The sequence below is a fragment of the Lichenostomus cassidix genome, chromosome 9 (genome assembly GCF_008360975.1).
Source record: "Lichenostomus cassidix isolate B80296 chromosome 9, HeHo_3.0, whole genome shotgun sequence".
Taxonomy (NCBI): Eukaryota; Metazoa; Chordata; class Aves; order Passeriformes; family Meliphagidae; genus Lichenostomus; species Lichenostomus cassidix.
Genome location: NC_139490.1, coordinates 22,680,311 through 22,703,219, shown reverse-complemented (window position 1 = coordinate 22,703,219; position 22,909 = coordinate 22,680,311). Strand labels below are relative to the sequence as shown.

Genomic DNA, 22,909 nt, shown 5'->3' with positions numbered 1-22,909 from the left:
CTCTCAGCCACTGGGGAAAAAAAAAAGCCCTGAATATTTAACAAGTCACGGAGTGAGGCCCAAAAACTGGAGTTCTGCTCTGTGCTCCGGCATGAGCCGCTCTGGGCTCAGCCTGAGCTTGGCCCTGGCTGTGCAGCCACTCCTCAGCCTGGGAAAGCTGAGGCATCTCATCTCCATCCAGCAAAGCCACAGGGTGCCACAGCCACCTCCAGGGCACAGCAGCGCTGCTCTGTCACCACAGCCACCGCAGCTGGCTGGAGCTTTCCTGTGCACATCACCAAAGTGCCTTTTCGTTGTTTCGTGGGCGTTTTTTGCTAGGTGATTATCAGTTTATCCATCAGTCAGACCAAGGAGTAAATACAAAACCAAAAATAAACCAACCCTAGAGCCCTGTGTGTGCAGAAAACAATGTTTTTTGACAACACAGACGTGGCCACAGAGCAGAAAGGCTGATTCCCAACCTTTAGCTGAGCCCCATCCATGTGGATCTGACACTGCTGGGAAGAACGAAGGCTAACAGACTGAAGCAAGACTTGAGAACAAACATTTAAGCAAAAAAGAATTTACTTAAGGAATACTTTTAAAAAGAATAACTTAAAACCCACCCTGGCCTCATGGTACCTTGCCCCCTTAAGCTGAGGCTGCTGCTTGGCCTCTGCTTTTCAAGGAGACATGTCTTTGCAAGAACAACCATCCAAAGAAACAGCAATTTTTTGCCCAAAATCACTTCAGCATTAAGGATTTGAAGCAGGCAGCCCAAGACCTCCAGCTAAAGGAGTTCAAAGCATGACAAACATGTTGCAGCAGGACTCTGCCTGCAGGAAACAGAAGAATGTAACATGTTTGGTAAATATAATCCTCCCCACCTCCTGCATGGATGGCTCCCAGGACTGGAAATGCAAGGACCAGCTTCACTACAGGAGCAGGGCTTTGCTGAAGGCAGTTCCTGCTCTTCCCAACACCTGGCAATGCTGCAGGGAGGCAGGAAAAGCCCCAGAGAAGGAACACAACACAACAGATGAGTTCAGAGATGAGGGAGGCATTAAAGCATGGGGGAGAGAGGGCTGCAAACTATAAAATGGGTCTGCCAGGAGCCAGCCACCCCCTCAACCCTAAAACAACAGGGGAAGCCACAAAGGGAAAATGTCACTGCAGTAGGACTCTGCGAAGTGCAGTGAAACACAATCTGGGAAAATCTCCCATTTCCTTCCCCTCTTCCTCGAGCATGTCCCTCAGGAGGAGGAAGCACACCCACGTGCTGGCAGCTCCTGGACTTTCCCTCTCACTTTGCCACAAGTGCTGACTAATTCCACACAAAGGAAGACCTTGGTGCAGCAGGAGAACTGCACAGCAAATGCCTGGCATGCCAGGTCTCTCTCTGGGTGCAGGGATGGATCTAAAATTGTGCTCATCTCGTAGCTTCATGCCATGACCCCCTGTAGCTCTGCCACTCTTTAAAGAGTGTTTGTTCATGGCTGTGGGAGGAGAGGCTGAAAGGAGCAGCACAGTGAACCAAGTTTTCATTTCACAGCCCTCAGCTGAAGAAAAACTCCCATGAGCTCATCAAGAGAGGAAATCACCAAACACACGCTGGGTCCAGGGAATAAAGCAGGGCAGGCAGCCTGGTTTGGGCATTTCACACTCCTCCAGCCCCACAGAAATGAAGCTGCACCAGTTTGGAACAATGGGAAGGTAGAGACAAAAGGAAAGCAGCTTTTTATACTCTGCCCAACTTAGGGAGCCTGTGCAGTGCTCCCCAGCAGCCCCACTCACGAGATGGTCAATGGCTCTGAGAGGCAACAGGGATCTAAAACCATGGCAGGAAACATCAGGCACATTCCAGTCTCTAAAACTCACCTGGCACTGCACTCCTTCCTAATTTGCTTGGCAACTACCAAATGAAAAGCTTAAAGACTAAGGAAAAAGAAAATCCCAAAGGGTCAGCAGCCCAGAGGAGGGGAGGGGAAGAGGGGAGAGGATAAAAACATTGCAGCATGAAAGGACAGTCAGAGGGAATCACACCAGCAGTTGTCACATCGCTCCCAAGCCCACGAGCAGCAGAGGAAGACACCACAGTGCTGACTTCCACCTGAAGTTTCTTCTTTTTACATCAAGATGAGATTTGAGTGATCCAGACTACTCAATTTTCCATTCAGCCCCCCAGCCCTGTCCCTCTCTGTTCAGGCCACCTTCACCAGCCACTTCTCGAGGTCCTGCAAGTCAGCCTCTCCCTCTTCTCCCTTGCTGCCCCGAGCACTGCACTCCACAAATTCCACCTTCATGGGCAGCTGGGAGAAGTCGAAGTCCTTGCCCTTCTTCCCCAGCTGGGCAGGGCCCCCTGTGGCTGAGCCATCCAGGCTGGTGGGAGCTGCAGAGCAGGTCACCCGCAGGGTATTGCTGCAGGGAGAGAAGGGAAAGCTTTGGTCAAGCTGGGAAACGGGAACATCACCTGCACCACGGCTCTGGGATGGCTGGGATGCAGCTCTGCCAGCAGGACACAAGGGCAGAGGCTCAAGGGAGCAGGAGGGCACTCAAGGAGAGGTGTTCAAACAGGTTGGAGTTGGTAATAAATGACAGCAAAGTCTGGTGATGATGTCCTTATCCCAATCTGCCCATGGCAAACACAGTAACTACCCAGAAATCCAACACCTACACACAGGTAGTTGGCAAATGCTCAACATCAGAACAAGCAATCCTTATTTTCCTGGAGAATGTGAATATGTGGCAATTAACTCCTCTGATAAAAACCAGAAGGTCGTGTATTCAGCCTGCAAGAGACACAGCACAAATACCCCTGCTGCCGTCTGCTGGCCAAAGGGATTATAGATTCAGGGAATCAGTGAGGATGGAAAAGCCCTCTAAGACCATGAGGTCCAACTGTAAACCCAGCACTGCCACCCCCAGTCCAGACTGTTCCCAGTTGCACAGGGAATTTAGACACTTCTCAAGGGAGCTCACTGAGCACTGAGGTAAGAGAGAAAGGAGACGAGGCAAAGCTCAGAGGGATTGAGATCCCATTCCATACTTACAGCTCTTTCTCCAGCTGCTGCTGGATGAGTTTTGCTGATTTTGCCATTGTGACATCTAGAGAGAAAAGAACAAGAAATCAGCTCTTTGGCTGTCTGTCAGAATTCAGAACCTGCCTCCTCCTCCTGAAGTAAGTAAGTTTATACTGAGCAGTCACTGTAGTCACCAGGACAAGGACAGCTGTGCCTGCAGCAGGGTAAGGCATGCTGGAGCTTTGGGATTGCAGGCATGAATGGGAACAACCTAACCGTGATACAATGCAGGGAATTCATTCCTTCTTGCTGGGCAGGAAGCTCCTTCAGAGGACAGGGTTTGATGCCCCAGCACTCCCTCCTCTCCTGGCTCCACACAGCACTTTCCACCCAGGGCACACAGGGCCATGAAAGCCCCAGGCAGCTCCTGAATTAGTGCAGGAAATAACTACACAAAACAGATCTGATACTGTCCCAAAACATCCGTTACAGAGGGATCCAAGCTTTCACTGTAGAACTTGTAGGGATCTGAAAATTGAGTCTTTTCCAGTAGCTGGATGCTCCTGCTACTCCAGAGGAAACATGGAACCTTGGCAGCTGAACTACTCATTTTGACTTTGAAGCTGCCAAGTGTGTAGGAATAGTTCTTCATGCTCCAGTTGATCCTATTTCCTGCTGCCTGGAGACTGAGGAGCAGCTGTGCACAAAGCAGGCAGAAACAAAAAGCCCCACAAAAACCACCTGCCTTCCTTACACCCACCCAAAGAGGTGCAGCTCTCCCAAACGGTCCTACAAGCACTCCTGCTGAGTAGCCCAAATTGAAACCTAAATTCCATCCTTTCTTTTGCTGAAATCCCAGCTCCCAAGTTCAGCAGCCATGGCACAAAGCCCTGGCGTGCAGGACTTGCCAGCCCCAGCCCCAGGGTACCTTGCTTGTTGCAGGCGATGAGCAGTGCTGGTGCATTCCTGAGCACAGTGCTGTCCACCAGGACCTGGTACAGGAATTCTGCCACATCCTTCACCTCCTTCTGGAAGGCCACGCTGTCCACCACGAACACAATGGCTCTGGGGCAAGGGAGAAGGACAGGTGGACATGAAGTTCTGCAGTCACCTTCCCCTGCAGGTATTCCAGCCTGGGCTGAGATTTCCACAGCTGATCTCACCCAGCCCAAGCACAGGTTTGTAGCAGGTGCTGGCTGAAATACACCCCATGGCTAGCTTCAGCAGGAATTCTTCCCCTGTCTGCCTCAGGAATATCCCACATCCCCTAGATCTCCCTACTGCAGTTGCTTTGCCTCCTGGTGCACTACAAGCACAGGTAAGTGGGAAATTCAGGAAATTCAGGGGTGATTTTTGGGACTGTCCCATGCAGGGTCAGGAGTTGGACTTGATCCTTGTGGATCCCTTCCCACTCAAGATATTCTATGAAGGCAAAGCAAAAATCAACCAGCACTACCCCACAGCACAGCTCTGACTCTCAGGGCACCACCAGCCCATCTGACAGCATTCCCAGCACCATTACTTGATTTATCCCTTTGCAAAAGATCCCACACACCCTCCTCCCCTGCCAATCCCCTCCACATTACCTGGCTGCAGCCTTGAACCTCTCCAAGAACTGCAGCCTCAAACTCTCATGGCCTGGAAGGTCGATCAGGGTCACATTAGTGCTCTGGAACACAAGCAAGATGGAATTAACACCACCTGATCAGAGGTTCCTGTGATCACACACTGGGGAAAACCAGTCTGACACAATAGGCACAATATAAACCTACAGTCTCTGAACCAACTTACCTAATCACACATACCAAGTCTCCCTGAATACACAAACTTTGCTGGCAATAACACAAAAATGCCTTTTCAAGAGCCTTTTTTAACTAAGGCTGCAAATGTATCCCTTCCTAGGAAAGGAAACAGCCAAAGCCAGGAGGTGGGAAAGAACAAACAGCCAGGCAGGGCCACGTCACTGCTCTCAAGATAAGGCTGCAGGAGCCCCTTCCTGCACACTGCTCCTGGATTTTAATGGAAACCTTGTCCATGATTTTAAAAGGGGATGAAAAAAGCAGCAATCTGCCTTGCAGCATTCCACTGCCTCACCCCCTCCAAACACGTGTCTGCTCAATTAAAGAGACACAAAAATGGGAAAAAAAATTTAAAACCCTGCACATCCTTTCACCAAGTTTTTTAACTCATTATCACTGTTGTTAATAATGACTGAGAAGGTGAAGCCACAAAACCACCCTCCACTTTCACAATTCACCAGCAGTTCAGGTGCTGCCAGCACACTGCTCTCCCTGCCACGTGTGCATCCAGCACGAGAAAGAGACTGCCAAAATGAAAGAACTGCCAAAAACAACCAGGTCTGTGGCAGCCCAGGACCTAAAAATAACAAAATCCTTTCTGAGAGCACAAACAGTACAGCTGGAACCTCTGCTTGAAGCTGATAAAGGTGTTTTTGGTTAGGACTCACCTTGTCGCGGCTGACCCTGTAGACGGCGGAGCTGTCGGTGATCGAGGTCTGCGTGTCTCTGTACCTCCCTGACAGCAGCTGGGGGAACAGGCAGCACTCAGAAAAAACAGCCTGAGAGGCTCCAAACCCTTAAACCAGGCTTTTCAGCACCAGCATCACCTTTACTCTGTTCACAAACTGAAATGGTCTGACAGGGATAATGGGCATCAGATCTCAATTTCCTGCAGGAAACTATTGCTGGGGTTACTTTTCCCAATTCATTAAAAAATGGTCATTAGGAAAATAATTATCTATTTGTATTGTTAATCTCCACTAAAACAAGAAGGAGGAGAGTGTGCCTGCAAATCTTTTGGAGTGTTCCAGCTGGGACCACGGTAACCATTGCTGTGCTCCTTTCATTTTCAGATTTAACAGTAACAGAATATCCAGAGTTGGAAGGGGGACCCACAGGCATCATCAGTCCAACTCCTAGCCCTGCAGACACCCCAACAATCCCACCCTGAGAGCACTGCTCAAACGCCCCTGGAGCTCTGGCAGCCTCAGGCAGTGCCCATTCCCTAGGGAGGCTGTTCAGTGCCCCAACAGCCTCTGAGGGAAGAACTTTCCCCTGATGTCCATCCTAACCCTCCCCTGGCACAGCTCCAGCTGTTCCCTTGGGTGCTGTCCCTGGTCCGAGAGCACAGAGATATTTTCCAGCCCCTCCGCTGCCCCTCGGGAGGAGCTGCAGACTGCGATGAGATCAAGTATCCCTAAGCTTTTTACAATGTCAAATTCAAACCAAAACACCATTTCTTCTGACACTCCGTGGTAGACAAACCTCGGTCTCTATCCCCCCTAACAGCTATAAACCCCGATTTTTAACAGTTTCATTCCAAGACTAAAAGCCTAACTAAAGGAACACCCTCCCGTCCGTACGAGGCCGCAGGTCCGAGCCCCGCTCCCCGCTCACCCGCGCGAACAGCAGCGTCTTCCCCGCGTCGCAGAGCCCCAGCAGCAGCACGGCCTTGCGGCTGCTCCTCCTGCTCTGCACGAAGCGCCAGATCACTGCGGGAGGAGAATTGCACACTGAGCCGCGGCTGAGGGCACCGGCGCCCCTCAGCGAGAGCTGGCCGCCGGCAGGGCGCGGGGCGGGGGGAAAGGGAGGTTCTGCTACTCACAGAAGGTGACGGCGACGGCGATGAGCGCGATGAGCACGGAGAGCACGGCGGGGCCGGGCAGCTCCCGCCGCAGCGCCGCCAGGTGCGGCTCCAGCCCGCCCGCCATGCTCCGCACTCGTGGCCGCGCCGCACTTCCGCTTCCGGCCCGCCGCCCGCCGGGAAGGACAGGGCGCGGGGGCTGATGGGAGCTGTAGTTCCTCCGTGAGAGGCTGTGAGGGAGGAGACTCGCTGGGCGAGATCGCAGAAACACGGAATGGTTTAGGCTGGAAAAGTTCTCCGAGACCATTGAGTGCAGCCATTCCCCAGCGCTGCCAAGGTCACCACTAACTATGTCCCCACGTGCCACATCCACAGGGCTTTGAAATCGCACGCAGCTGTGCCAGGGCTGGACAGCTCTCTCTGGGAAGAAATTGTCCCGATGTCCAACCTGACCCTCCCGTGGCACAGCTTGTGGCCGTTTCCTCTTGTCCTGTCCCTGTTCCCTGGAGTACAGCCTGACCCCCCCCGGCTGTCCCCTCCTGTCAGGAGTTGTGCAGGGCCACAAGGTCCCCCTGAGGCTCCTTTTCTCCAGCCTGACCTCCTTTCCCAGCTCCCTCAGCCTCTCCTGGTGCTCCAACCCCTTCCCCGCTCCATTCCCTTCCCTGGACACTCTCCAGCTCCTCAATGTCTCTCTTGTCATGAGGGCCCAGAACTGTCCCCAGGGCTGGAGGTGCCTCACAGTGCCAGCACAGAGGGACAGTCACTGCCCTGGTCCTGCTGTCACACCATGGCTGGGACAGCCCAGGGGCCATTGGCCTCTTGCCCACCTGGGCACACCTGGCCTCATGTCCAGCCACTGTCACCAGCACCTCCAGGGCCTTTTCCAGCTTTCCAGACACTCTGTCCCAAACCCTGAGCATTCTGTGGGGCTGTTTTCCCCCAGGAAGATATGGCCATTTGTACCAGGCAGTGGGGAGCAGAGCCAGGCTTCCCACAGTGGTGCAGGATGAAGAGCAATGGGAATACATTGAAACGAGACAGGTTCAGAGTCTGAGAGGGATTTCCTCCTTTGGGTGCTGCCAGACAACAGGACAGGCTACCCAGGGAGGTTGTGGAGTCGCCACCCTTGGGGATCAAGCCCTGAGCACCCTGTTTGATCCCTTTCCTTGAGCAGGAGATTGGACTGGAAATCCCCAGAGATCCCTTCCAACCTGAGTGATCCTCTACTGAGGTTCCTTTGATCCATGCCTCCTACTTAGGGGACAAGGGCTTGTACCTTACATGAAATGCACATGCTGAATCTTTTTTGGGCGAAAGATTTCTAACTGTAGCCTTAGTGAGTTGTAGAAACAGCCAGTGAGAGGCACTGATTCTCTTTGGTTGTGAGTTTTGAAGAATGAGTTAAATAACCACCTGTCCATTGTGTTCATCCTACATAAACTGAGGGATTATATTTCATCCTTTCCTGTCACACTCCGCAATCCTGCCATCCAGGGAGATTTTCAGTCAGGCTGGTGGACTTCTCACCACACTTACTATATGCATCCAAAAATCATTAAAGTATTCATTCCCTCAAAGCTAGGAGCTTTGTGCTCTCAGCAGCTTTTCCATACCTGCCTTGAGAGCAGGACTGGGACACCCAGGATGACCCCAGGCTGTTCCTCTGGAGCAGAGAGCCTCAGCAGGTGCTTTTATTTCCACTGTGGATCAGAATCAGGCAAAACAAACTCCATGTTTGTTTTCAGGTCAGCAGCACATCAGACAGACTACCAAAACACACACGTTTCTGAGCAAATCCTAAGATTTTTTCCAAGCAAGGAGGCCCAAGCCTGGACTCTCCCCATCAATACATGTATGTGCTCAATGAGTCCTGCCTGGTGGAAGGGGCTCAGACCCAGCCAGCTGAGATCTGAGGCACAGCAGTTTCTGTTCACACCTCCCATCTTACACCCACTGTATTATTTTCGTTTGGGGTGGGTTTTTTCCTTCTCCAGCCTTCAGCTTCCCTGACATAAACAATCTCCCTCTTCCCATGTCCCAGCCACACTGGGGAACCGTCACCTGCCGGGGAGAACATGGGATAATCTGGGCAAAGCAAAAGCACAGAGAGTCCAAAGCATCTGTTAATTAGGCTCTGGGCTATATTGAATCCATTTTGCTTTGGCAAATGGTGCAAGAAATTTCCCTAAGGGACAGCAATAAGTGACAACAGCCATGCTGGTATCTGTCACTGTCCTATGGTGAGAGGCCCTGAGGAAGGAATAGGCTTAAGGACCATTTTGAAAAAATTCAGGACTCCCATTAAGATTTGAGATTTTATTTTTTGCTGTGCTGGCAGCAGAGAATTGTAAAGTGTCAAAGAGCCACTTTTAGAGTGCTGAGGGAGGGCAGAGAAAGCAGTGAAGGCAGAGGGCCCTCCGGGGGTCAGTGTTCGGTGCTGAGGGCACGAGAGGAGTCATGGTTTGATGTTTTCTCCCCCACTTTGAGGATCCTTCCCATCTCACTACTTGTCCTCAAGGAAGGTGCACACCTGGAGAAGATCTGGAAAGGAAAGGACAGGGAGAAGTTCAGATCCTGCTTTTATCCCACCAGCACACGCCCAGCCATGCCAACAATATCACCACGTGGAAGATCCACAGTGTGCCACAAAAAAGAGCTTTAACCACAAATCCCACTGAATCCACACTGATAGGTCTGCGGGCTTCTCTGTGCCATTTCTCAAAGTCCATATTTTCTAAAAGTGAGGAAATGTTTTTTATTCACATTGCTGCCAGAACAACAGACTTTCAGTCTATTCTCAGTTCACCCAAGGAGCTTTGAGAAAAGAATATTGGCATCCTCTTGCTTAAAAGCCATTGAAGGGACAATTCCAGAAGGAACTGCCCATGCCTGCAAGGTAAGAACTGCAATTCAGGACCTCCTCTGGGGGTGTTCCAGTTACCTGATGGATTGCAGGTGTTGAGGCTGGCAAGTGAAGCATAGTATTTATCTCCGAGGAATTCCTTGTATGATGTTCCATCATGGAGCTTGACCAGGCACTTTGTCCGGTCTTTAAACAGAAGATCCTTGGTTTCGTATGCAAACATGTTGAAATCTTTATTCTTGATGCCTTTTGCTCCAAACAGTCTCTGAAATAAAGGCACAAAGAGGAGAGAAGTAGGAAGCTGGCCCAGCTCTTGCTCCTGGTTCTTCACCACCAGCCTGGGGAGCCCCAAGCCAGGCTCCAGAAATTTAGGATTGAACCTTCTGTCTGTCTGCTTAGAGGAGGGATCTCTCATTGCCAGGCACACTTTTTTTGCCCCATTTTTATATGTCACTATGTGCAGAGATGCTGCCAGCAGGTCCTCGGCCTTAACCATGAGGAGAAGCAAAAGGACCTCACCAGACCCTGATGGTGGAGCCAACATTAATGTTTGCAAGGAGAAACAGAGATGGTTTATCCTGCTTATAGTGAGCCCAGCAGCTGTAGGACTGTGTGTGTGCAGGGAGGTTGCTGTCAGGGCTGAGCCTGACCCAGCTGTGATCACCCCAAAGGAGTTTCTGAAACAATCCAGCAAGAGCAGAGCCCAGAAAGGAGGAGATAAACTCATGTCACACAAGTATACTGTGACAGCAGCAACCACTGGGATCCCACTGCAACCTAAAGGTGTGTTTGTTAAGGTGGCAGAGGAGAAAGAGCACTTCAGAAGGGATGGAGGAAGGGGGAGGCCAAGGGACAAGGCTGTCACCCACAGCAGTGAGGTAAAATCTTCCACCTTACACTGACTTGGGGAAAATCAGAGCAACCCCACAATATTTCTTCCACTCTCAGCACTACAAACCTCTTGCTTCTCCAGCATCTCACGGACTTTCTGTGCTTTCTCAGGACGTGTCACCACAGCGTGGGTTGGGACTTTGGCCAGGTTGCATCTCCTGTAATCCATGACATTCGCCCGCTGCCCGTCCGTGCAGAGCAACTCGAATTGTTCCATTTTCAGATCTTTGGCCCAGCTTTCTGTATTTTTGCCTTTAAAGAGGATGGGTTTGGAGATTAAAAGACCTTGTCTATCAGGAGAACATCAACACCAATGAAGCAATAATGTAGGAATAATGTAGGAAGGCAGCCCTGACCACCTACCATCAGTGTTCTCCTCAACGATGGAATGCTTGATAAAGGCCACATCCCCCTGCTCAACCAGACACCTGGGAAGGAGAAAGAGAGGACAGTGATATGGGTGACCATCTGTGATCAGCCCCAGGGTACTTGAGGCAGCCTGGGTGTCCCCAACACCTACCGGAAAGCTCCGGTGTATCCATAGTACTGCTCGTGGCTGCTGGCGACACACTTCTCCGGAGGGACACCCCCTGAGCCCTTGCAGAGCTGGCAGAGACGGGAGTTGGGAGGAGAGCCAGGAGCACAGCCCTGGCTGAAGTATTCATCTGGAGGCAAGAATAGGAGAAATTCACTTTTCCTGCCCTGAGAAGTTAGGTTTTATTTTAATAATACGTTTTTGCCCTGAGTTTGAGTTAGCGCTCACTGGGGAGCTGGAAATGGGCTGGGAGAAGGAACATGACTCAATGGGCAGCAAATCACATGCATCCAGCTTGCACCATGGAACTTGGGGCCTGTTATTATTTATAATTACTGTTATTGTTGCCCAGAGAAGCTGTGGCTGCCCCTGAATCCCTGCAAGTGTCCAAGGCCAGGTTGGATGGGTCTTGGAAAAACCTGGGATAGTGGAAGGTGTTCCTGCCCATGGCAGGGGATAGAATGGGATGAGCTTTAAATGTCATTTAAAACCCAAACCATTCTGTGATTCTGTGATTCTATAATGAAGTAGGGTCCAAGGCTCAAGTGCAATAGGCACTATCTTGGCATAAAAAGAGGAATGTTTTCCCTGCCAACCTTTCCCAGCTCACACAGGGCCAGACCAAGCCTCCATGGCCTGCATGGGTCAGCAGAGTTGCATTTTGCAGCAATGCCAGAGCTCTTGGGGGAGAAGGGACAGTGGGAAAGGAAGGCAAGAGGATAGAGAAGCCAAGAATAAAACTTACTAACACTAATATCTTCATGTGGTTAGAAATTTCGTTTCGATAATTATGTGCTTACTTTGTTTTGGTCAATAACTTTTCCAAATTATTTTTGTCGGACTGTAATTCTCAATGAATTCTCAGGCAGTTAGATCAGTCCCTTTAAGTTTCTTGAACAAAGATCAGCCTCTGTCCCCTGTTCTCAGCCCTTCCCCTCTGTTTTGAGTTTCATCCTTTACCCCCACTCCCCACCCTGCACAAGCAGCCCATATTCCCTTTTTGGGAACACCTCTTGGGCTGCTGCAAATGGAAAGGGAGAGATATGAAAAGAAAGCAAGGAACCCCAAAGCAACTGATGTGCCACATCTTACTCTGAAGCAGCCACCAAAAGCCTAACATTTTGCTCAGTGAAACCTTAAATAACAGAGTTTTTCCATTTCCCCCCTCCAGCTGGCAATCTTTGAGGCAGAAAAAACTTTGAAGACCAGATGAAGGATGGTAAAACATTCTTTTGTGAGCAGATTCCCAGCTCACAAAAAAAGCTGGGAAAAAGCTTTGAGCTTCTTCTGCTCAAATAAATGAATGCCAAAGTGGACTCACCGAAGTTGCAGTTGCCTGTCCTGTTGTGGATCAGACCCATGGGGATGTTCCAGCCAGCAGTTCTCCCCACGGCAGTGTGGCACGACTTCTTCCCCTGCAGGTTGTTCCAGGTGATGTCCTTGTCATCTTTCTTCACAACAGCCACAGCAAAGTAGGTTGCTTTCAGAAGATAAAATAGAGAAGGATTACAGCCTGACCCAAAGATCCCACTGTGATCCCTTAGGGGAGAGCATTGGCTTCTCTTGGGAAAGAGCACCTATGAACAGCACAGCAGAATTACTTTGTGCTTATAAATACTTTGCCAGGCAGCAACGATGGAAGAGTTTGTAGATCTGATGCATCCACTTTCAGCATGCTCCTGGGAAATCATTATCCCTGACATTTCCCAGCCCTCCAAAACTGACACCTGGGTATATGAGAAGGCTATAGCAAGATACATGTGAGGATTCCTTATCCCCTCCTGATTTCTTATTCTCTCCTTACCAAAGGACAAAACCCTTCCCTCCTCTCCCCCTTCCCAATTCTAGAAAAACAGTTTCCTAATGCTGCAGATCTTCTTTCCTTGTTTACAGCCCCAATGCTGCTATGGTGTGACCACAGCAATCTGTGGCACTACCATATGCCTCACCTTGATCTTATTGCAGCCCCTAACTTTCCCTCTGACTGCTAAACCTATCTCCCAAAATTCTAATATCTGCATTGGACAGTCTTTGGGTGGAGACTGGCCATTTATTCTCCACTCATGACTCATATCTGTTTTTCTACTTATATCCCTCAGGACTGTTTTCTGTCCCACTGTTGGCAGTAATTACCTGGTTCTTCTTCTGATTCGCAGTGGTTATCTGTGGGAGGGGAAAAGAAGAAGACAGTAAATAAATATCTTAAATATTTAAATATCTTTAAATATATTAAAGAATATTAAATCAATAAGGAAATCTCAAATCCAAAAGATTGAGCTCACTAATTTCTGGAAAGACTCTGTTGTGGAAGTGACCATTTCAAGTAACACCTTGTGCATCAGCAGAACAAAGCACAGCCTCCAGCTGCTCATCTGAGCTAAAATAAGCAGTTTTATCAAGGATGGTTCTAAAGGACAGGGGCATCCTGATTAAAACAAAGAAGAGTTCCTGCCTATCCGTGCAGAGGAGCATCCATCCTGCTCCCCCAGGGCTGTTCTGCTTTCATGGAAAGACAAGGCATGCAGTGGTGAGCAGAGTTGCCTCAGAGCACTGTTAGGTTGGATACCAGGGAAAGGTTCTTCCCCCAGAGGGTGCTGGGCACTGCCCAGGCTCCCCAGGGAATGGGCACAGCCTGAGGCTGCCAGAGCTCCAGGAGTAGTTTGGACAACACTCTCAGGCACAGGGTGGGATTGTTGGGGTGTCTGTGCAGGGCCAGCAGTTGGACTCAATCCTGGTGGGTCCCTTCCAACCCAGGATATTCTGTGATTTCTGTGATTTCTGCGGGATGCAGCGCTGTGGCTGCTTTGTAAGGTTCCAGGTTACAACCAGCACTTTGGCACCAGCCCATTCCCCACCACCTGGGCCCTGAGACAGAGCTGTGCTTACCCTCATAGCTCTCTGCCACCACTGGCACCAAGCCACACACACCAGCAGTGTAGACAAAGCCCCCGTCCAAGCTGATGGCATCTGCTTCACCTTTCTGCAAGGGGAAGACACAGAAATGAAACGCTGAACATCCCCAGGCCAGCACTATCCAGGGCTCAGATGGTAAAGGAAGCACTTCAGAAGTTCACAGCGAGAAGAAATGGGGAAAAAAGCCATACCATGATCTTGGTGATGCACTCCTTGGTGTCCTCTGCCACAACACACTCCACCTCCCCGTTGCTCATCACGCTCCAGACGTCACACTTCTTCTTCTCATCCCTGCCGATGGCACACCACTGTATCTTGCTGCCCCTGCGGCTGGGGCTCAGGCGATCTGCAAAGGCAGCATGGAAAACCAGCATGAGCCCTGCAGAGCAAACAGGGCACGTCCTGGGTGCCAGGGACTCGGCCACAAAACCACCTGGACACTGCTGCTGCTCAGGGCAAGGTGCTCCTGTTTAGCTGGCAAGAATAGAAAAGGTGATTCTTGAGGCTCAAAAATCAACTAATAGGTCAGAAAGGTGAATTTCTGCATAACACAAGCCTTTCAGGAAGATTTCTGTCAGCTGAAACAGGCCAACCACTAAACACCCCTGTGTTAACAGTACTTGAAATTGCTTTCTGTAATATATCTCACATTTCTGCACTCATCACAGCCCAGACAGGCATGAGACTAAGACCAGACTGAGTTAGAAAATTACAACCTAGTTATGTTTCAGTAAAAAAGCACTTGATTAATCTGGTTTCGTGCTGTGAGAAGTCCATTCACCCCTTTCCATAAATGCCACTTCCCAGGAGTGAAGTACTTTAAATTGTATTATGAATTCTAAATGGGTTTCAGAGATCATTTGGGGGATGTTTGACTCTCAGCAAATGCTTGATGAGTCTAGATGGAAATAAAGGACATTGCTTCCCTCAAGTGCTTGAATGTGGAGTCCTGGGATGTTCCTTCTTTTTACAACCCAGAAATGGCTTTTCTAAGCAGCAGTTTTGACCATGCCCAATCTCTACCACCACCTGAATAACTGGTGTGGAGTCTGTGTAGATTTTCCACGTCTGTCAGTGTGGTGATGACGTTATTTTGGGTTGGATACAACAAATTCCTTTGTTGATATAAGTGAAGTTTGTGAAGGCTCTGTCATTTCACAGGAAATACTTTGCAGACCATACAGTCTGTGTCTGAAAAGATCACATTCCTTCTGCCTGGCTGTATTTGCCAATGCCAAGTCTTCCACACAGCTCACACTGACATGACATTAATATTTGATGTTCTGCCTACCTTCCTGGAGGCTCTGGACAGCACTGTAATAGTCAAAGCCCAGGTAGAGCTGGGAATCCATCAGTGAGGGGATTTGCTTCAGCTGTACTGCAGAGTCTTTGAAAAGCAAGTCTTTGAGGCCTGGATCCTTCTTGCCAGGTGGCCCAAAGAGGTGGAAGGTGCTGCTTGTGCCCACACCAAACTTCTCCTGCCACAAGGGAAAAACAATCAGCAAATGACCACACGAAAACCCTTGGAAAGCTGGAGAGAGCAACCAAAGCTGGAGGACAGAGGATATTAGAGGAAGGAAAGGAGAGCTTGGTGATACCTGTGCTTTGGAGAGGAAGTTCCAGATGTCATTGACCTTGCTGTCATCTCGTGCCACAACGGCGTGGGCAGGAACCCTGGCCCAGTAACAGGACTTGTAGCTGTCCACGGGCTGGCGGGTGCCATCCAGACACAGGAGCTCGTACTCATCCTTCTCAGCTGGGGCATTTTCTAGAGGAACAGAAGAACCACGAGATGCATCACCATGAAAATAGAGAGAAAGGCCAGTCTGGGAAGCTTTGTGATTAATTTATTTCTGCTGAAGCTCCAGGGGGAATTCTTTGCAGAAGACAGGTTGCAGGAACCCCCCTTGCAATGGGGTCATTGTGGACTTACAAAGGCAATACTTTTGGAAGAGAGATGACCTCTGCCTCGGCCATAAATACCCCACAGTACCAGGATTTATGCACAAATAGGTTTACAAACACCATACAAATGGATTGAGCAGCTCAGGAGCTGCACAAAGTCTATGAAGGCTAGTAGGTGACTGATGTCAAGGCTGAAGACAAAGCCCAGGACTCAGATCACAAGGTTACAGGAGAATTCAAGTGGGAAGGGACCTTTGAAGCCCGCTGGTCAAGGTAGGGACAGACCAGGATGTTCCAGGTAGATGTTGAAACCCTTCAAGGATGGAGAATGCACAGCTGTCCTGGGCAACCTGTCCCAGTACTTCACTGTCCTCAAGGGGACAAAAAATTCCCTTGGCTGATCAAGCTGATCAAGCCCACCCCACCGAGCACCTCCTTGCAGGAAAGCTGTCCCAGCCCCATGCCTGCCTTGGTGACATGCCACTGAGCTCACTGCAGGTCCTGGGCATGCCAGGCCATCTGTGGTCTCCACAGAGTTGGTGAACTCTTGCTGGATTCCCTCCAAAATCCCTCCCAGAGGGATGGGTGAGCTGCTCAATTGCTCACATTACAGCTGGCTCTGAGATATGGCACCAAGCAGGTTTTCCAACTGAGCCAAGAACCACAGAGAAAATAAAGTGGACCCACAATAATCCTGTTTCTCCACAATGAGGAGGAGTTCACAACATGCAAAACTTTTTTCAAGAGGAGAAAGAAGGGTTTGGGCCAACCTGGAGAGGAATGAAAGCTGCACAGTGTAAACGAATTGCAGGATGGAGTGGCAGCAAGAGGTGGGACTAGAAAGAGGAGGAATGAGGGATCTTGCTAGCGTACCTTGAACAGTTGTGTGTTTCACAAAAGCCACGTCTCCTTTCCCTTCTTTCAGACAGCTGCAGGTGGGAGGAGCAGAAGTGAAGTTAGAAAAACAGACATTGTGACTCCCTATCTCCTGTTTCAGCAAATTATTTTCAGCCTAAATTGCAGCCATGGAGCAATGGTCTTCCCAAAAAAGCTGTGCTGCAAGGCAAGAAATTGTAACGGCAGAGAAGTAATTCAGTCTCCTCAGGACCCCTGATTCCAACACAGCCCTCCCTGGTGTAACAAAAATTTGCAGGTGTCAGGGCTAGAATGCTTCCCCAAAGGAAAAATAACTCTCACTCACTGGAAAGCTCCAGAATATCCAGAATAAGGTCCTGTGCGGGACATTTTGGTCTTGGCATCCCCTTTGCACTGACGGTACAGTTTGGGTTCAGTGGTGGCACCAGGAACACAGCTGGCAGAGAAGAAATTGGCCACGGCTGTGGATGAGAAGGAAGCAACAGTTAGTCCAAAATTCACTTTTAGGAGGACTGGGAAGGGAGAGGATGTACAAGGAATGTCAGTGCCCTGCGAGCCACCTCTGCACCCCCATAGAAGATTGGGAAATCTCCCTTTCACCATAACACCAGCCCTGGCTTAACTCCCACCACAAACTCACCGTGCCCCACCTCACCTTGCTCGATGGAACCTGAATCTTTGCCGTCCCACTCGATGTCCCCACGGTGGATGAGAGTTCCAATGGGGATGACCCAGCCAGCAGACCTGCCCAGCCCTGTGTGGCAGGAGGTTTTGCCCCTCAGCTCATCTACTGTGAAGTCTGTTCCTTTCTTCACCACAGCCACGGCGTAGTAGCTGGTAGTGGAGCCTGCAGTGGAGGAATAAGGAAAAAAGAATGAGAAAATAGGACTTAGGAACATCTCAAATCCTGCTAAGCCCCCAGTTTCAGGAAACACAATGCTGCACTTCCAAACAATCAGCAATTAGTTTGAACACTTGTGGTTTTCCCATTTTCTTGGGTGTGAGCTATGCTGCAAATATTGAAGCAATGCTGCAGATTACAATTTACAGTAAGTGATCTGAAAATACTGTCACACTCAAGGTGCCATAGTTTTGTAAGGAATTTCAACAAATCTTTTTGGCAAATCCCTGTTGGGAAGTCTCTTCTCAAATGCCATTGCCCACTGACGCCTTGTGAGACTGAAACTCCACATTTAGTCTTTAGAATTTTAGCCAGTCTGTCACATGCTAGGTATGGATACAATGACTGAGTTTTAGGGGTGGTGGACACCTCAGCCTTCCTTTTAATATCTCTATTTCTGAGCTACCATATTGGGAATGACTCTGCCGTGTTGCTTTGATCCTGAATATTGTGTATAAACAGGCTGAACTCCAGGGAAGAGGTCAAAAGGGGTTGGGAGCTTTGGATGTGGTGGGGAAGTAGCATCTCTTTGGCTCCCAGAAGAAAGCTGGGAGAGACAAAAGTACAGTGAGTAAGTAGGGCTGGAGCTATGGATCTAACTCTGTTCAGAACGGATTGTTGCAGAGCCCTTTTTATGCTTCTCTTCTTTTTTCCTGGGGATTGCCTGCATTTCTTGCCTCAGTGATCTCAACTGGGTGTCCCTCCCAATCACATATAATGCTGCTGCCTCTCCAATATTTTTTTTTTTTGTCTTGATGACTGCACAGGAAATCACACAACTTATCTGTGCCTCTTAGCTCTGTGTTTTTCCCACAAAGTTCAAGGCCACTGAAAGCAGCTCTCTAGGACCAGCACAATTTTTATGCCATGCTTCAGGAAGACAATGATTTCTGCTCATTTCTCTCCATCCCCTCATGGGATCAGAGAATTTCACTGCAGAAAACAACAAAAATGGGGCACTGGCTCCTGTGGCCATGGGTGATGATTCACATTGTGCTGAACTGCCCCAACCTTTTGTTGGCCTTTGCACTCTCAGTTTGGTACCACCACTTGGCTTCAAAATACTGCATGGAAATGTACCTGTGTTGTGTTCATACACCTCAGCAGCGATGGGCTTCAGCTGGTAGGGAGCAAGGCCTGCCTCAAACACTTGACCTCCATCCAAGCTGATGGCATCTGCTTCGTTATTCTAAACAACAAAGAGATTTCGTCAATTAACGAAGAGCAGGAAAAGCATTTCCCAGTGTCTCCTGGATCCTTGTGGATAACAAGGAGATCACAGCTAACAACCAGTGACTGAAAGGAAACTCCATCTCCAGGTGTAACAGGCTGTTGAGACACCCCAGTACAGGAATTTGCTGCCCACTCACCGAAATGGCCTTTATGCAGTCCAGGTATGATGCTTTCTCCAGGCAACTGAAAGCAAAGTTCTCTTCTTGCATGTGGTCCCTCAGGCTGTTGCATTTTTTCTCTTCTGCTGAGGATATTGTGCACCACCTGATGCTTGGCTTTTGGGGAGCAGCAAAACACAGAGCTGTAGAAAGAACCAGAAATAAATAGAGGTAGAAAGGCATTGATTGGAGAGAAACAGCATCTTAGTGAGCACAGGGTTACTGGATCCCTGTGGTCATGGCCTTTGGTGATGGCCATGTGCAGGATCTCCCAAGTCAGGCAGGAAGTCAGGCAGGAAGGTCCTTTTTTTCTTTCTTGCCTGACGTTTGCACCATCAGGAGCTTCTGGAATGATCATTCCTGTCCCTGGACTATTGTGATTCAAGCAGTCTGGACTCAGAGCAACATCCACAGAATTAGAACAAATCCACACACTTCAACAGAAATCAAGCCCAAGCCTTTGCAAAAACAGAGAGAAGAACCGGAACACTGAAGCAGTGCCTTTGCCAATAACCCCAGAGCGGGAGTAGCCCTGACCTGGCCAGGCTGTGTTCAGTGCACTGCCACTCTTGCCACCTTGGCAGCTGAATAATCTGATATATTGAACTGTCTTCACATCTCACTTCCTCCACTGCACCCCATGAGAGATGCCACAGCACCAGCACAGTCCTTCCATGAGTCCCCCAACCTGTAAAGGCAGCTGAATGGCTGCTCTGGGTGACCAGAGCAAAGCAAAGGCCCCAGGTGGATGCAGATTCATGCCTCCTCCAGAAACCTGAACCCCAGAAATGCTGGAAACTGGCAGTTCAAGGGTGTGGCCAGCCTGTGCTGACCCTTCACCTTCACTCTGCCCCTTCCTGGCAGGGTAGTGCAGACCAAGAGGCCACTTGCACCACTCTGTCCCTCCAAACCCTCCATGGCACATTTCATCTGAACACCTCCAGGTTAACCTGTGCCATTTCCATTTTCTCTTTCATCTCAGAAATAGCCTCTCCTTACTTGATTTTTGAACCCTGCAGTGGAGGTGCTGAATTTGGACACAGAGAGAATCCTTAGCCTCAATTCCTATGACCATCACCTTTTTTTAATACGTTTTTCAAGTTCATCATACATTTTTCAAGCCTTGGCTGCACAAAGCCATGGTTAAGGTCACCTTTGCCATCCTCCCTGGGGCAGAGGCTGGATGGGAACCTCCTGAGGGAGTCAGCCCAGCTGCACTGGTGACACTGGGAAAGTAATGGGAGCCTGAGTGGCCTGGCAACCGTCACAGAGCTTTTGGGTGACCTCTTGTCTCTTTCCTTGCTGGGAAGAAAGAACTACTAGAAAAACATCTTGGCATGCTAATATTCAGCAGAGATGCTGAAGGACTTCCTGATGCCAGAGGCACAGGGTGCACTTCCTACCAGATGACATTAATCACCACCACACTTTATATGGGATCAGGAGACCTGCTGCCCACTCCAGGAAGGGGATCCCTCTTTCCCTGTCCAGACAGCAGAGTCCTTGCCATGGCTACCTGCCTGTTGCCTGCCAGAGCTGTGAGCAGAAAGAATCCCTCCAAGCAGAGCCAGCCCTGCAGCAGCACACATTTGGCATAAAACACCCAGGAGCCTGAGCAAAGTGCAGCAGCAGCAGCACAGAGCAGCACTGGGGCAGAGAGAGAAGCACACCGATCTTTCATTATTTAAGCTCTATTTTACTGTCACTGCCCTCTGGTTTAACCAAACACATGTACACGCTTGGCAGGCAGGTGTTGCACTAATTACTCCCCCCTGGCTGAGCCCGTGCTCCTCTCCCAGCACAGCAGTCGGCCGGAGGATGATTTCTCTCTTCTCCCGTGACAGCAGGAGCGCAGAGCCTGTCCCAAGCATTCCCCTCCGTGCTGGTGGGAGCAGAGCATCCCTCCTCCTTGCCGGGTGGGCATCGGCAGGGCGGGGAGCTGCAGTCCTCCCTCCACCCCATGGGCTGCCCGAAGCTGCCGTCAGGAACACCCAAAATACCATCCTCCTTGACAGATCCACGGCTGCCAAAGCAAGCACCGCTTTATTCCCGGCTTTTCCTTAACAGCTGCCTGGCTCTGGCACATGCCGCAGCTCTCGAACAGCCTTGCCTCGGGGAAGCTCGGGCTCCAGGAGGGTTTGACTTCCTTCCCCAAAGGCTGCAGGCAGCAGACACTTACCCGCTATCCCGAAGGACAGCACAGTGAAGAGGGCGAGGTTCATGCTTGAGCAGGGGGTCGGGTGCCGAGGAGGGGTGCAGCAGCCTTGGTCACAGACTGTCCCCTCCGAGTCTGTGATGGCTCTGGAACCGCTTTCTGCCCCTTTTATAGAGGAACAGCCTTGGCTGTGTTTGCAGAAGCAATGACCTAACGCTGTTTGTCCTTCCTTGTTTCTCAATAGCTCCTAAATCGCCCCCCTCCCTGGATCAGCCCATTTTTAGGAAGCCTTTCACTTTGGCACTGAACCCTTCCGCAGGCAGGAGCCAGAGCAGGGCAAAGCGCCTTGCATTTTACAAGGGGCTTCAGATGGAAAATTCCCAAGTTGTGACATTTGAATTCTCCTGCGGGCTGAATCGCCGCAGGAGGGGCTCTTTCCTTTGTGCTGCCCACCCCCTGCCTTGCCCAGAACTAATCTCAGAAAGTCCCTGCTGGATCCAGCGCTGAGTTTTGTGTGTTTGCCAGTGAGTACTGCCGAGGTGCCCATCGCCCCTTGGCTCACGGCACCGAGTGCCTGCCCGCTCCCTTGCGAGCTCCTGGCAATGCCAGCGGGGTTGAAAGGCAGTAAATGATTCTGACACATGATCTGCCAAAGAAAGCCAACAGCAGAGACCAGACAGCTCGGTAAGTGCCCTGCAGACAGGACGAAGCATCACGCTACACTTTTGGTAAGTTTTTGGGATGAACCTGGGAACAAATGCTGAGATTAGCAGTCACCCTCCTCCTACTTCCTCTGCAAAGCTTCTCCATCCCATTGTGTCACTCCTGGCCTGTCCCCCTGCAGCCAGGGCCATTGGTGCATGGCTTGCTTTATTGAGGGCAGCCTTTGTGATGCTGTCCCAGCCTCCATGGCCCATCTTTGCTGCCAGGTACAGGTCCAGCTTCAGCCTTTGGCACATGCATACAAATCAAGAATTCCCTGGACCACGTCAGCCAGTCCTCAAGCTCTAACAGCATCCCTAGACCACTGCTAGGGCCAGTCCACCCACCATGTCCACCCAACACAAGCTACAAGTTGGCTGTTGGAAGCCCAACCAGGCTTGCTTTCAAGAGAACAAGCCTCCCTCGGAGGGAGGATCTCCTGGATTCCCTGCACAGGTCCTTCCTCTCCTACAGCCTTCACTCTCTACACAGCTGGAGGCTGACTGGAAGCACCTGGGTTGGCTCTTGTCCCTTATCCCAGCAAGCTCAGGGCAAAGTGACCTGCAGGTGGCTGATGGTGCCCAGAGTGGCTTTAGTATAGGTGGGAGCTCAGTGCCACATCAAATATGTGGCTCTACAGAGTGACCCAGGGAAGGTGGAGACCCTCAGGCAATGACCACCTCCACCACAGTGCCAGGAGCCTGTCCTGCCTGTGACTGAGCGAGAGGCACTCCTGGCCATGCTGGTTATTCAGCAGCATCTGCAGCACTCCCTTCAGCATGGCTATGCCTATTTCTGTCCCTTCATCCCCTGCTTTCCCAGAAGAGCAAAATTTCTTGTGTCCAGAGTGTCTCCAAAGCCACTGCAGCTGGAGGGGGACTGACTTCCTCCCACCTCAAGCCTTCCCTTTTAAAAGATCTCCCATTCATATTTATTCCAGCAAGCTGTGGCCTTCCAAGGTTTTCTTCAACTGAGACAGGTAGATGCCACTGAAATCCATCCCCAGTTTCCTGTGGGTCTCAGTGATCCCTGCCTCACTCATGGCAGCCTTAGCAACATCCCTACCCATGGGAAGAAGAGGTACAAAGGCTTGCAGGAGACTGTCCCACATGGTTCTTCCAGAGCCTTTTGTTGATTTGTTCCAAAATGCCTCTTCTAACAGACATGCTGAGACA

General features: G+C 50.3%; 2 protein-coding genes across 2 annotated transcripts; both read right to left on the bottom strand.

Moving 5' to 3' along the window:
* Positions 1–546: 546 nt before the first annotated feature.
* On the bottom strand, positions 547–6,778 carry SRPRB (SRP receptor subunit beta). The gene is made up of 7 exons (XM_085069917.1): positions 6,624–6,778; positions 6,416–6,510; positions 5,467–5,544; positions 4,586–4,668; positions 3,928–4,064; positions 3,030–3,084; positions 547–2,397 (listed from the first exon to the last, which is right to left on the bottom strand). The coding sequence occupies exons 1-7, from the start codon at positions 6,727–6,729 to the stop codon at positions 2,181–2,183; spliced, it is 771 nt and encodes a 256-aa protein (XP_084926043.1). The 5' UTR covers positions 6,730–6,778; the 3' UTR covers positions 547–2,180.
* Positions 6,779–8,903: 2,125 nt separating this feature from the next.
* Positions 8,904–21,211, bottom strand: TF (transferrin). Its single transcript, XM_085069915.1, has 17 exons — positions 21,057–21,211; positions 18,857–19,020; positions 18,567–18,675; positions 17,241–17,432; positions 16,911–17,046; positions 16,583–16,638; positions 15,403–15,572; positions 15,096–15,282; positions 13,996–14,150; positions 13,778–13,871; positions 13,025–13,054; positions 12,213–12,371; positions 10,877–11,021; positions 10,720–10,784; positions 10,424–10,608; positions 9,544–9,730; positions 8,904–9,143 (listed from the first exon to the last, which is right to left on the bottom strand). Exons 1-17 carry the CDS (start codon positions 21,097–21,099, stop codon positions 9,106–9,108), a joined length of 2,115 nt encoding a protein of 704 aa, XP_084926041.1. The 5' UTR covers positions 21,100–21,211; the 3' UTR covers positions 8,904–9,105.
* Positions 21,212–22,909: the final 1,698 nt, after the last annotated feature.